The sequence below is a fragment of the Myotis lucifugus genome, unplaced genomic scaffold, assembly GCF_000147115.1.
Source record: "Myotis lucifugus unplaced genomic scaffold, Myoluc2.0 scaffold_383, whole genome shotgun sequence".
In the NCBI taxonomy this organism is placed as follows: domain Eukaryota; kingdom Metazoa; phylum Chordata; class Mammalia; order Chiroptera; family Vespertilionidae; genus Myotis; species Myotis lucifugus.
Window position 1 is genome coordinate 612,911 of NW_005871431.1, and position 15,040 is coordinate 627,950.

At 54.9% G+C, this 15,040-nt stretch overlaps 1 protein-coding gene across 1 annotated transcript in view; it reads right to left on the reverse strand.

Moving 5' to 3' along the window:
* ARID3A (AT-rich interaction domain 3A) overlaps positions 1–15,040 on the reverse strand; it is a 40,897-nt gene that overhangs the window by 4,875 nt on the left and 20,982 nt on the right. The window contains exons 4-8 of the mRNA XM_006101802.3: positions 10,196–10,268; positions 5,519–5,702; positions 4,928–5,175; positions 2,212–2,508; positions 1,088–1,186 (exon numbers count right to left, since the gene is read on the reverse strand). Of these exons, the coding sequence (XP_006101864.1) occupies positions 1,088–1,186; positions 2,212–2,508; positions 4,928–5,175; positions 5,519–5,702; positions 10,196–10,268 (901 nt within the window). The remainder of the gene's footprint in view (positions 1–1,087; positions 1,187–2,211; positions 2,509–4,927; positions 5,176–5,518; positions 5,703–10,195; positions 10,269–15,040) is intronic.

Sequence of the window (15,040 nt, forward strand, 5' to 3'; positions counted from 1 at the left end):
TTATATAAATGTAAATTCGAAATATTAAAAGTATTATTACGGCTCTTCGGCAGAGCTCTCGCCTGTTGGGCTCAGTGGATAGAGCATCGGCCTGTGGACTGAAGGGTCCCAGGTTCAATTCCACTCAAGAACATATGCTCAGGTTGCGGGCTCAATCCCCAGTAGAGGGCATGCAGGAGGCAGCTGATCAATGATTCTTTCTCATCATTGATGTTTCTCTCTCTCCTTCTCCCCTCCTCTCTGAAATCAATTAAAAAATATATATATATATATGAAAATCATCAGGGCCTTGCCAGTGTGGTTCAGTGGTTGAGTGCTGACCCAGGAAGCAACAGGTTGCCGATTCGATTCCCTGTCAGGGCACATGCCTGGGGTTGCGGGCTCGATCCCCAGGAGGCAGCCAATCGATGGTCCTCTCTCATGGATGTTTCTCTCTCTCTATCCCTCTCCCTTCCTCTCTCTCTCTCTAAAAAAATAAAAGAAAAAAAAAGAAAATCATCAAGAAAATACATTTCCTAGCTCTAGCTGGTTTGGCTCAGTGGATAGAGCATTGGACTGCGGACTGGAAGGTCCCAAGTTCAATTCTGATCAAGGGCACATGCTGGGGTTGCGGGCTCAATACCTAGTGGAGGGCATGCAGGAGGCAGCCGATCAATGATACTCTCTCATCATTGATGTTTCTATCTCTCCCTCTCCCTTCCTCTCGGAAACCAATAAAAAAATATTAAAAAAAAGAAAAATATATTTCCAGAATTTATTGGGGAAAAAAATGCATGTATAAGTGGACCCATGCAGCCCAAACCCTTGTTGTTCAAGGGTAACTGTATTTTTGAGCGCTTATTATGTGCTAAGCCCCATGCTAAGTGCTCATTATGTGCTGAGAACTGTGCCAAGTACTCACTATGTGCTGAGCACTGTGCTAAGGATACTACATTGATTATACACTCAACTATATTGATTATACACTCAAGTCTCCAAGGGAAGGAAGAACTTTGCTCACTCTAATGGCTGGGCTCATGCAGGCCAAACCCGGAGGTTGCCCAGGACTCCTAAATTAACCCGGGGAGTGAAGCTGTCAAGGTGTTACCTGTATACATAATTCCGTTAATCTCCACTGACATGCTAATACTATTGCTGCCATTGGTGCTGGTTACGTTTGCAGCTGAGTCCTGGCGGCTCTCAGAGGCTGTGGGAAGAAGAAAAGCCACCGTTTGGAATCACAAACTCATCGGTGCAATGATCCTTTTCACATCTATCCATCCCCACTGGGCTTTAAACTTCACAAAGCTGCGGACTGTATCTGCCACCAGCACACACAGGACATAATAAATATGGAATGAGAATGTATTTGTCTGACATTGGCTTTTATCATGATTGTAATTCTTACGCGGTGTTGCACACCCAAGTCATGTCATTCTTTTTAACAGCCACAAAGTCTTCCAGACGTGACTCACTCATTCCTCACTGATGGACACACACATCGCTTCAAGGCCTGTTACAACATCATGCAAATGACTGCCATGAACAAACTTGTCTATACAGGTATCCCCTGCTTTTTGAAAATGCACATTATACCACTTGGAAAGGCTTCATAGGAATTCCCTGCTTCCAGAGAGCGGAGACACCCACGTTTCCCTGAGCACCTGCTTGGTATCGACTGGTTCTGCTGTTGATACCAAGCAGATGACTGATCACATTTTCTCTTTTTCAGAGATTGCCAAATTGTCACCTATTTACACTCCCACCAGCAGGACCCATTTGCTCACATCCTGAGCAACAGTTGATATTGTCAAACTCTGATGGGTGAAAAGCGGTGTCTCCTTGTTAGCGTGCGGATCCCCATCTAGATGGAGTCCAACAGCTTTTCTTTTCCATCCTTACAAGGGGATACGTGTTTGTTGATTTTAGAGAAGGCGAAGGGAGAGGGGGAGAGAGAAACATCGATGTGAGAGAGAAACATCGATCGGTTGGACCAGAAATCGAACCTGCAACCTTTTGTTGCACAGGATGACACTCTAACCAACTGAGCCACACCGGCCAGGGCTGAACATTTTTTCATAGGAATTTACTAGTCACAACTGCCCATTTTTCCCTATCGATTTGCCTTTTTTTCTTATTGATTTGTAGGCACTTTTTACATAGGTTGGCTCCAAGACCCTTATTTTGTTACACATGCAGAGAGCATGGAGGGCCTGGGTGGTGGGTTGATACCTTGGCTGTTGATACGAATGCTCATGGGCAGCTGGGCTGTCATAGCCAGGAAGTTCTGCTGTAGCGCTCGCTGCATGAGCCGCTGCTGCTCATCCGCCACCAGGGCCATCTTCTTTTCCGGAGGCTCCCCAGACTCCAGCTTCTCCCGAAGCTGCTCCAGGGCGGCCGCCTGGGCTGCCACGGCTGCCTGGGCTGCTGCTGCTTGCACTGCTACCGCCTGGGCTGCCACCACGGGGTGGCCTGCCAGGGAGACGGGCAGGCGGCCGGGGACTGTGATGGGGATGGCCGAATCCTCCTCTAGACAGGAGAGAAGAGGAGTTGGTGGCCCAAAGGGAAGTGAGGTGGCTTGGCTCAGCCTTCCACCCACACAAGAATGAGCATTCTCTTGAATACCTCCACTGATGGAATGCTCACTCCCTCTCTGAGGGAAGTAATTTTTAAAGTTTATTTATTTAATCCTCACCCAAGGACATGCTTAGAGAGAGGAAGGGAGAGAGAAACATCGATGTGAGGATCGAACCCGCAACCCAGGTATGTACCCTGAACAGGATTGAACTGCCACCCTTTTTTCTCTCATTGATCCCTTCCACTCTGCCCTTGCCCTTTCCAGGCCTTCACCACACTACTGTCTGTGTTCATGGGTTATGCATATACGCATATAAATTATTTGGTTAATGTCTCCCCCACCAATCCCTCCGCCCCCCACCTTTCCACTTAATCCACCGCCACCTTGAAATCGAACTGCCACTCTTTGGCGTACGGGACCAGGCTCTCACCACTGAGACACCCGGTGGCCTGGGCAGTAACTAGGTTTCTGAATAGACACAAGTGCAATAAAACGCTTTCTAAAGCAGGTGATCATACTGGTGATAACACTACTAGTTATATACTAGTATTATAATAGTATTTAGCATCAGTACTACGTAGATACTATAATAACATATAACATATTATATAATACTAGTCATAACAATAAGGCTCAGAACATGTCTAAAGCACTTCCATCTCAAACAGGAACCATCTCAAAGGGCCATTTCAACAACCCCCAGTCTACTCTTATTTCCAGATGAGGAAACTAAGGCTCAAAGAAGATTCATAACTTTCCCAAGGCCACAGAGCTGGAGAAAGGCTGAGCTGGGATTTGAACTCTGGCAGCCCAACTCCAAACCAGCTTCTAACCATTCCCCTCTTCTGTGGTTAAAACAAATGTCCCCGTCTTTCCCATCCACTAGGACCACTAGGTTCCACTAGGACCTGCCGTCTCTTCTTCCCCCTACTCTCTCTGCTGCCTGTTGTTTCCAGGCTCTCTCATGACTCCCTTTTATTTTAATTTTATTTTTTAAGCCTTTTTATTTTTTAAAAAATATTTTTTATTGATTTTTTTACAGAGAGGAAGGGAGAGGGATAGAGAGTTAGAAACATCAATGAGGGAGAAATATTGATCAACTGCCTCCTGCATGCCCCCTACTGGGGATCGAGCCTGCAACCAAGGTACATGCCCTCGACGGGAATCGAACGCGGGACCTTTCAGTCCATGGCTCGATGCTCTATCCACTGAGCCAAACCGGTCGGGGCATGACTCCCCTTTTATCTTATCTGTTACCATCTTCCCCAGCTCCAGCATGAGACCTGGTCCACATGGATGCTAATAACCTTTAACAGATATAGTTGAAACTCCCCAAAGCCAGGAGGGTAAACCAAGGCCCACAGAACACTGAATGACTAATATGAGCAAGACCTAACTTTTCAGGGCCTTGTGGGGATTGCCTCAGATCCTTGGGCCACTCCCAGGAAGTAGGGAGTCACAGCCTGTGTGGTAGAGGAAAAATAGGAACCCAGACATGCAAACTGGCCAGCACGAGTCCATACGGCCACAGGTGCTATCTGTGCTCTATATTAGGAAGGATTCCAGGCTGAGGGGGAGAGAAGACTGTGATCGACTGGTGATGTCTGCCATGGGTGTGGACTAGGAATGGGGGGCTGTTTGTCAGGCATCTGCAAACCTGGGCCTGTTGCATGCTGGGCATTTTATACACTGAAGGCTCCCAACAATTCTACAAATAGGCGGTAATTGTCCCACTTTACTCATAAGGAAATCGAGCTCAGAAAGGGACACTGAGCTACCCAGGGGCACCTACCAATAGCTTCAGGGACGGTTAAAGGGTCAATTTGATAGACCCATACTGTACTCTCAATGTCTGCCGGGGCAGAGTGCTGAGGAAGATTCTAAAGCTCAAGGGGAAAAGAATACAGTGATGAACTAATACCGTCTGTCATGGGCAAGGTGCTGAAAAAAACTATGGTGATGAATAGTGTAGCCACAGGCAGAAGACGGGGCCAGTGCTACAATAAACGATTAGAAATGCACGCTCAATTAACAACTGCCTCGTGTGGACTGGGAAAACGGAGATTCATTAGTAATGTCGGGGTGGGAAACGTGTGCTTGATTTGTAATGTCTGCCTTGGCATAGAATTGAAGAAAAAACTGTAGATTAGTGGTGCCTGCCATGGGCTCAGGATTAGTAATGTCTGCTTGCTGTGGGCATGGGGTTTGATAAATGTTAACTGTTTAGTAATGTTTGCCATGAGCACAGGTTTGCCACCCTCTTCCATGACAACTTTGGAGTTGACCAACCTGTTTACCCAGAGAGGGGAAAGGTACCAGCCCCACAGCCATATAACCTGAGCTGGGAGCAGTCCCCAGGCTTGTACTTACCTTTCTTGATCTTGGGGGCTGGGGTGATGGAGCTGCCATTGGTGCTGGTGGCCAGGCCCAGGGAGGACACGGGCAGTTTGGGTGAGGAGAGCATGTTGTGGGCACCACCTGGTGAGTAGGCGAAGAGGGAGCCCCCAAAGCTCTGGCGCCGGCCCTCCCGCCGGTTGCTGTCAATGGCCGCCTGGAGCTCATTGGGGTTGCTGAGGCCGCGTTTCTCACACTCGTAGGGGTACAGGTACTTCATGTACCTATGGGAAGGGGAGAAGGGACAAGGTGGCACCTGGGACACCTCCCTGACTCCCTGCTGCCCTTGGCATTCCCGCTGTGGCACCACTTCCCCGCCTCCGTCCTGCATCGCTGCCAGGGAATCGCGCGTCAATGCTGAGCCAGGCTGACTGCTTCTGCTGGTCCCTATCTCAGTGCCTGTCCCCATGACCGCCTCCCACTAATCCTTTAATACTGAATTCCTGAACCTCAGAGCCAGAAACTTCCTTAAGGCCCCACCCCAAGGTTCTCAGGATTCCGACGCCTCGCGTGGCCCAGTGCCTCTGCGGTCCTTCCTGTCCCAGGCCCTCTGCGCGCAGCACTCACTGGGTCCGCAGGGTGAAGGCAGCGCTGGTGATGGACGTGGGCAGGTTGAGGCCCTTGGTGATCTCCCGCCACAGCTTCTTATTGATGACCTCCACCAGGCCGCCCTTTTCCGTCACCAGCACATACAGCATGAACAGGTCAAGCACCTGCTTTGCCATGATGGGGATCCGATTCACGGGCGTCCCTGTAGGGGAGGGCCAGTGTGGGCGAGGGGGATGCTGCTGCCAGGGCCAGGGCCCCACAGGCAGCGGATGCCGAGTCTATGGCTAACACACAGGTTCAGAGCAGGGTCTCCCCAGCTGTGTGGACATCAGGGTAGGTCACGCTCTGTGGGGGCATCTGGACACTGTGGGAAGTTGAGCAGCATCCCTGGTGCCCACCCACTTGATGCCAGAAGCGCCCCCAGTAATGACAACCATAGATGCCCCTGACACTGCCCAGTGTTTCCTGGGGCAGATCGCCCCAGGTGAGACCCACCCCCTGCTCCAGGCCGTACTAAGGTAACAGCTCTGCCTCAGTTTCTTTTTTTTTAAATTGATTTTTTACAGAGAGGAATGGAGAAGGATGGAGAGTTAGAAACATCGATGAGAGAGAAACATCGATCAGCTGCCTCCTGCACACCTCCTACTGGGGATGTGCCCGCAACCAAGGTACATGCCCTTGACCTGAATCGAACCCGGGACCCTTCAGTCCGCAGGCCGACGCTCTACCCACTGAGCCAAACCAGTTAGGGCCTGCCTCAGTTTCTTTCTTTTTTTTTTTTTTAAATATATTTTATTGATTTTTTACAGAGAGGAAGGGAGAGAGATAGAGAGTCAGAAACATCGATGAGAGAGAAACATCGACCAGCTGCCTCCTGCGCATCTCCCACTGGGGATGTGCCCGCAACCCAGGTACATGCCCTTGACCGGAATCGAACCCGGGACCCTTCAGTCCGCAGGCCGACGCTCTATCCACTGAGCCAAACCGGTTTCGGCCTCAGTTTCTTTTTAAAGATTTCTTTTTATTGATTAAGGGCGAGGGAGATAGAGAAGCTTCGATGTGAGAGCAAGACATCGATTGGCTGCCTCCTGCCCGCCCCCTACCAGGAATCGAGCCTGTAACCTGGGGCATGTGCCCTGACTGGGAATCGAACCAGCAACCTTTCAGTACATGGGATGATGCCCAACCAAGGGATCCACATTGACCGGGCCCTGCCTCCATCTCTTTATCAGTGATCTGGCTCCTTGCTCAACTCAACTGAAGGGAGAAGACGAGTGTAGAGAGGGAGATGCTGGGGGCCAATCTGGGGAGGAGCAGAGAAATGCAGCCTTTGTTGTTCCTACTCCCATCACCAACCACAACAGCTGCCAAAACAACTCCGCCTGAGCTCCCAGAGGCCCGCTCCTCCAGGCTGGTTTGCGGTGTGTGTGGGGAGGGCCGTAGTCAGGGAGAGAGCGCTTGGTTAATCCACTTAGAGCAGTGGTTCCAACGTGGCGCACACGCCCCACAGGGGGGGCACTTTGAATTTCAGGGGGGCAAGTCGAGAATGAGTTATTAACGGCGAATTTTCTGCATGTCTTACGGTGCTAGGGACCTCATATACAGCATATAAATATATATTGTGACCTATTTATGCATTTCAGTTCTCTATTATATGTTCTGAAACTTTATTTGCTATATTTTCATATTACTTGACATTATTATTATTTTTTAAAACAATTTCTTAGTGATTTCTTCCTCGGTACTTCAACTGTCCTTTCGTTCTTTTATTTTTCTCTTTCATGGATGCCATGTTCTTTGGAAGCTTGTTTAGACCAAGTTAATGGCTTTTTAGGCTTCCTCCACGTGAATAGGAGTTCACTTTTTATATAATAAGAATTATATGTCACGGGGGGGGGGGGAATCAGGATTTTAGAGATGCTTAGGTGGGGCATGGCCGGGAACCACTGACAGAGAGTGGGGCAGTGGGCTAGCCCAGGGAGACAGGGAGGTGGGGCAGCCCAGGGAGGGGAAGGTGGTGGGGCAGCCCAGGGAGAAGGGGGCAATGGGCTGGCTCAGTGAGGGGAGGGCTGCCCCCTGCAGATAGGCCTGCTCCCCTCTTCTGCCCACCTGACCTTCTATATCCTCTTACCCAGAAGTTCCCAGCCTCAGAGCCTTCAGATCTCAGTGTGGCCTGTCTGGCGCTTTCCTGGCCAAGGGTAGAGAAGGCCCCCTTCAAACCTCCCTCCCTGGCAGGGGATCCTGGGCATACTTTCTATGCACCCCTCGCCCTGCCCTGCTCACTTGGATCCTCCGTGCCCAGCCTGGCAGAGAGCGAGCATCCCATAAACAGTGAAGGCTGACAAGCTACATCTCAGCCTAAGGGTCATGCTTACCGCCCGCCCCCCCTTTAGAGATGGGCAAAGGGAGGCTGCAGAGTGTGACCTGATGGAGGAAGGTTCGAGGGAGGGGCCAGCTTGCCTGTCCCACGGGCCTGGATGACGCCGTCCACCTCTGGACATTCTAGAACCACCTCCCGCCACCTTTTGACTGCTTTCTGGTCCTTCCCATGTTGCAAAATCCCCAATGAACTGAGAACCACAGGAAAATGGACCTCAGACCCTCCCCCATCGCCCCAATTTCATTTTCAGCCCAGGGGGGAGAGAGAAAAAGCAACACCAGTGTCAGCACACTCGGCCCGGAGATGTGGTCACAGCGCCATCCTGCCTGGACACAGATTTAGGCTCTGCCTGGTGGGGGTGGGGGTGAATGGAGGAATCAGATCCTCCGGGCTCTGCCGCGAGCAGGCCAGTGGGGCCTGGACGGATGTTTATAGAAGGAGGGGGCTGGGAGAGCACAGAGAGGCATTGAGGGTGGGCAGTGAGGGCTGTGGGGGAGATAAGAAAGGGTGGAGAGGTCGTCAGGGAAACAGCAGGAGGGTGGGGTAAGGCTCTTACTTTGTGACCCTCCCTCTGGAGGGCAGCTGGTGAGATGCAGGACATGGTGTCCTGGGTGAAGGGGGTCTGACAGATTCTCGCCCCCAATTACAGAGGAGGGGGGTCCAAGATGGCAGGGAAGAGAAGGCCTTGGAGCTGGGTTTTGAGAAACGCATAGGAGTTCGCTGCCGCCTACCCTCCTGGAGCACTGGTCTTGGTGAAGAAGGCAGGACTGGACACAGACCCTCACAGCCCTGGTTGGCCAGGGGCTGGACTGATGTATCTGGGGCCCCCAGCCTCACCCACAGCCAGGGGCAGCTCACAGTACCTTCTAAGTACCTCTAAGACACCAGGTGGCTGGTCTTGGGTAAAATGGGTGGACTCCAGGCCTGGAAACTCTGAACCCCATGGCCGGGGGGTAGGAGGGAGGGCCCAGGCAAGTGTGGACAGGCCGATAAAGAGAGCAGGGGGATCTCTCTGACCACACAGGGGACAGCAGCCCTGGCGGGGGCTGGGCCGGACGATAACACGGTAACATGAGAGGGGCCCCTACCCCGGGGCTGGGTCTACATTCTTCCATCCCAGCACAGGAGGGGTTAACTCACAGGCTGCAGCCCCCTCCCCTTTCATCTCCTTCCCTCTGGGCCTGACTAGGCCTGTGTTTATAGAAGCTACTGGTGAGGGAGGGGTGGGCAGAGGCCCAGGACAAAGCAGCCGGGCCAGGCCCCTGCAATGGCCTGAGTGGACCCTGCAGCCCCGCGGGCCCACCCCTTCCTGCCTCTGTGGCTCCAAGGCCAGGTGCCCTCTCCGGGCCTCAGTTTCCCTCTCTGAGCAGCAGGATCATCATAACCCCCACGGGGGCGTCCAGGGTCAGAGGAATGAGCCCCGCCCTGCAGTGGGCGTTCCTATTCCTACAACAGGCCCGGGTCTCCTCCTGGTGTCGGCTCCACGCTGAGCGCGAGGCCCGTGGGCAGGGGACCTCTGGGGGCCCCCTAGCTGCCCCTTGTCCTGTCTGAACCTGGGTCACCCCCAATGCCTCTGCTCTCCTCCATTGTCTGGGCCTCAGTTTCCCCACTCACTCACTTACTCACTCACTCAGACCAGTCCCCGCTCCTCATGTCACTGTTCTCAAAGGCCCAGACATTTCCTGGTGGGGCCTTGGTTGGTGTCCATCTCACCCCAGACCAGGGGGAAATGAGGGGATGGGCTGCAGTGGCAAGGCATACTGTTGGCACTCAATAAATGCAGCTTGGTATTCAGCATGTTTGGGGCACTGCAATCAGCAGGGACTGACTGTGGCCCATCTTACAGACAGGGGGACTAAGGCCCCGGAGGAGCAGGGAGGGGCTGTGGCACCAGAGGGCACTCTAAGCCACGAGAGCTTGAAGCCTGTGCGGGGAGCTTCCGGCCTGTTGCCCTAGCGCCCACTTCCCACTTGCCCACCTGTGAATCCAACCCACTCTCTGAACAGAGGCCAGCCCCACCCTGTGTGGGGGATCCTGGGAGCCAGGACCCTGTCGTATCCTCCATCTCAGCAGCCAGGGAAAAGGCTGAGCCCCCCCCCACCCCCCCCCAGCAAGGACGGGCCCCTTAGACTCCCACAGCTGTCCCTCCCCCTCAGACCACACGTGGTATGGCCACGTCTCCCCTCAGACACCTCCTGGACGCCTCCAGCCACAGGAAACTCAGTGCCACTCTGACACACCAGCCCCAGGCTGCGGCTGGCAGGGTCCCCTTCCTCGTGCCCATTTCCCACCACGTCCCGGCAGGCAGGCCTCACCTCGCTTCTGCATGAAGCTGAACAAGTCGTCCAGGAACTCCTTCCTCTTGGGGTCCCCGTCCAGTTCGTAGAGCTGTGAGGGCAAGGAGGGGAACAGTTACCTGAGGCCAGGGCTTGGCCCAGGCACCATGTCTCCACCACAAGGAGCCCACTGAGGGGCTGCTGACAGGGGTGGGGGGGGGTCCCCAGCCCCAGCACCGCCCGGAGTTCAGGCATCTCCAGAGGTCCCACCAAACAATGAGCCTGCCCCCCACTTTCAGATGAGGACAGAGCCACCTGACGAGTCTCCCAGGGCGGTTGAAAACAACAGAGGTTTATCCTCCTACAGTTCTGGGGCCAGAAGTCTGAGATCGAGGTGTGGCAGGGCCAAGCTCCCTCCTGAGGCTCCAGGGGAGTCCCTCCTGCCTCTTCTAGCTTCTGGGAGCTCCAGGAGCCCCTGGCCTTGTGGCCGCACCACCCCAGTCTCTGCCTTTGCTGCCTCATGGCTCTCCTCTGTGTCCAAATCCCCTCTTCTTACAGGACACCTGTCACTGGACTTAGGGCCACCTCATCTCATCACAATGTTTAACTACTGACATTTGCAAAGACTCTACTTCCAAATAAGGTCCCGTTCACAGGGACTGCGAATTGGGCCTTAAACACATCACTTAAAAAAAAAATCATTTTAGAGAGAGAGGGAGACAAAGAGTGGGGGAGGGGGGAACCCATCAGTTTATTGTTGCACTGGTTTATGCATTTATTGGTTGATTCTCATTTGTGGCCTGACCAGAGATGGAACCTGCAACCTGGATGTACCGGGATGATGCTCCAGCTAACTAAGCGACCCGGCCAGGGCTTAAACACATCATTTTTGGGGGGACAGTTCATACCAAACAGCATCCACCCAGGTCATTGCCACCATGAGGAATCCTGACCCTGTCCAGTGAGTCACATGATACTGAGGCACAGAGGCAGCGGGGAGACTGCAGCCCTGGGCTGTGGAGGCCTCTGGGTTTGCCAGTCATCGCAGGAGGGAAAGGGCCTCCTCTTGGGGTTTCGGAGGCAGGGGGTCCTCCACCCCATTGACCATGACCTCCCAGGTGCTGGGGGAGAAAGCCAGTAGAGATCATTAAAGAGTGAGGAGCGGGGAGGCAATTGGCTGAGGAGAAGCGGTGAAAATTAAGCTCCAGGAAATACAGCACTGTGACTGCCTGGACATGGAGGGACCGGGACCATGGGGGGCCTCGAAACCACCAGTCAGCCCCAGCTCGGCCGGAATCATCCATCATCAGGGCCCAAGAATGCCCCAATACCCAGTTCCTCCGACAGGGACATCCGGGGGCCTAGGGAGGTGGGATCGTCAGGGCCAACCATTCCTCAGCCATTTTGCCCCTCTCTGGGCCTCAGTTTCCCCATCTGTGTAATGGAGACAAAATGGGGGCCTCCAAGGCAAGGACTGGGGGAGACAGGAGCCCAGACCTGAGTGGTCGAGGCCTTTGTCTCCTCCTGCCGGGCCTGGCCCGGCCACATTCCTGTGCTGATTTATGGCGTCCAGGGAGGCCCATATTTCCCCGCCTGAAGGGTGTGGGCCCAGCAGGTGGACCTTCCATTGGCGTGCTCACGCCAGGCCTTGTCTGTCCACTCCCTGCCCACATGACACCCCCGTGTCCCCTCCCCACTCTCCTCCTCCCTGGCTGGGAGTGTGAATTCACACACGCCTGGTTCCCTGTCTGCCCTGTGGGAGATCAGGGATGTTGTCTATGTTGTTGCCAGTATCTAGAAGGTAGCTGAGCACACAGCAGCTGTGTAGCAAATGCTAGCTAAGTGAGCCCCGCTTTCCCAGCTGCAAGGTGGGCCCAGCTAGGCAGAGTGGGGTCGGGTAGACTCGTGCATTGGCAGGTGCCCCCAGAACCTCGGGAGGGGACCTTATTGTGAAACAGGACCTTTGCAGATGTCATGAGCTAAGATGAAGTCACACTAATCCAATGACAGTGTCCTTATAAGAAGAGGTGGGACAGACACAGAGGAGAAGCCACGTGGGGACAGAGGCAGAGACTAGAGAGACCAGGGCGATGTGGCCGCAAGTCCAGGGACATGGGAGCCCCCAGAAGCTGGAAGAAGCAGGAAGGATCCTCCCCAGAACCTCCAGGAAGCGCGGCCCTATGACACCTTGATTCCAGACTTCTGGCTCCGGGATATGAGAGGATAAATTATTGTTTTAAGCTGCTCCGTGTGTGGTCATTTGTCACGGCGTGGAAACTCATTCCGGGCAGCGTGTTCTCCTTTGAGGTCCTGACCCAGGTGGGGGAGGGTCCACACGGCCTAAACGCCTTCCCCAGGCCCAGCCCTCAGGAGACCTCAGTGCTCCTCCTGCCTCAGCCTCCCCCTCTTTAGAGACCACTGTGCAATAAACACAACAGGGTCACCCTCAGCACCTGGAACCGTAACGGCCCTCATCGTCCAGGTGGGAAACTGAGGCTCAGGGTGACCAGCTGCTCCATAACCCATTGGCAGAGGGGGCTGGCTCAGTGGGGTGCGGGGCTGTTAACCCCAGGCCAAATGGTGGGCAGACCCCGTGGGGCCAGGGGATAGCATGAGGCCATAAAAGGGGATGTGTGGTGAATAAGGCAGCTTTAATAGCCGTGTCATGGGCAGCTGACAACAAAGCCGGGCAATAAAGGCTGCCCTAGCTTTATGGGGCTCTGGCCCCAAGTTCCGCACCCCTGTGGCGTGTGTCCCGCCCTAGCCAGCTGGATGGGGCTGTCCGCCAGGCCACAGGAATGGGGGAGCTGGGGACGGTGTCGAGACTCCTAATGGTGGTGTCCAGACCCCCCTTGTGGGCCAGTGGGCCAGGCTGCCTGTCCCCACAAGGCTCTCGAGTCACACAGCTGGGCCATAACACACCCTTCACCACCCCCCAGCCTGGTTCCCTGGCTGGAACCCTGCCCCCCTCAAGGTGGACCAAGAGGCGCTGAGATCGGCCACCTGCCATACCCAGGGCCACAAACCCAGGCTGGAGACTGGGCCAAACCTCCGGAACTCCTCCTTGGGGCTGAGGCCTGAGGCAAGGGCCCCGCTCTCCTCCCTGAGGCCTGATTTCCCTGGGACCAAGTGCCAGGCACCGAGGATGAGTCTCACTCTGGCTTTTGTCTGATTCTAAGGCTACCCCTCCCTGCAGCCCACGAGGTCCCACAGACCCAGCCGGCCCCTGTGCCGTCTCACCTCTCACCTGGCCTCTTGCTGCTACTCAAACCCATCAGAAGGTTCCACCTCCCGGCCTGTGCCCTGGCAGTTCCGCCCACCTGGAATGCCTTTCCCAGCTCTGCCCCAGCTGGCTTCCCCTCCATCCAGAGGTCCCACAGCTCAAACGTCACCACCACCAAGGGCCCACCCCGCCCTGAAAGAAGCCCCCGCCCTCAGATATCTCAGCCACAGCCCGTCCCTCCCAAACACTCTGCTCTCACTTGGAACACCTTTACTGATGAGGACGGTTTCCTTACTCACCCCCACGCTCCCCCAACCTAACCCTCCTGCCACCCGACCCACATGGATTCATACCCTGGTGGTCTGGTCCCCCGTCCTTCAGCCCCAGCAGAATGTCAGGGATTTTGTATCTTTTGTCCCCAGTGTCTAGAACTGGTCACCCAGCAGACACCCATTAAATGGACCTGGGTTCCTCAGGGCCGCGTAAGGACAGGGACACTCATCCTTCCCCAAATCCAGCTACACCCAAGCCAGGGCCATGCTGGGCCAGCTGTGACCTCGACTGGGTTCACTTCCTGCCCTGTGACCCTTCTCAGGCCTCGGTTTGTTCAGCTGTGAAATGGGTGCAAAAGTTCAAGAATGTGAGATGTGGATGTGAAAGCCCGGGTTGGAGGCCCCCACAGATGCTCCCTCCGTGCATGGCTCCCTTCTCCTCTTCCACCTGCAGGCGGGGCGCCGGGACATACACAGCCCCTCTGCCTGTAGTGGGCTCAACCCAGTGTTGGTGTCCACCCACAAATTACTAAGCTGGGCTGACTATGTATCCCTCTCCCCCTCCCTAGCACCAACCACTGCACGAAGGGGAAACTGAGGCTCAGAGTGGGTGGGGCCCAGCCTGCCCCCGCCCCTCCCACCAGCAGCCAGAGGGGCTTTCCCAGACTGCCCCTCCCTGCCCTACAGTCGGGACTGTGCTTTCTGGGCAAAACAAGCACCCTCTCTCGCCGCCAGGCCTTGCATTGACTGTTCCCTCTCCTGGAATGCAGTTCCCCAGATCTCCGCACAGTCAGTCCTTCCTTCCAGCCCAAACATCACCTTCTCAGGGAGCCGCCCCCTCAGCCCTCCCCACCCCTTCCTTACCCTCTGACCCCTTCATCTGCTCTAGTTTCCTTCCGAGTACTTTGCACAAAGAGCTCAAATCCACAGGTCCTGACACTCCCCTTGCTCTAGGCCCAGCCTGAGGGTATGGGGGAGGGAGAAGAGGTGCTAGGACCCACAGGGGAGATCCCCCAGGAGGGGCCAGAGGGCAGCCCCGGGAGGAGGAAACAAAGCCAGGAGGTCTCAGGGCTCAGGTGGGGGCGGGGCGTGAGCAGGAGGAAAAGTGAGGTAACCATCCCAACCCCAAGGGTTTGGTGGGCAAACAGGAAATTCTTGTTTGTGGCCAAACAGTGAGCATTTTCCCCACAGCCAGGCAGGTTATACTGCTGACCCCCCCCCCCCGCCCCCCTGTCCTGGAGCTGAGGGGTCCTTTGGAGCCAGAGAGCTCACCCTAGTGTGGGGACCCCTCCAGCCTGGAGAGGAGAGAAAGGCCACGGTGTCCGATAGCAAATCCACAAGTGACATGTTGGGGTGGGGGGGCCGCTACCAGGCCCAGCACACAAGTCT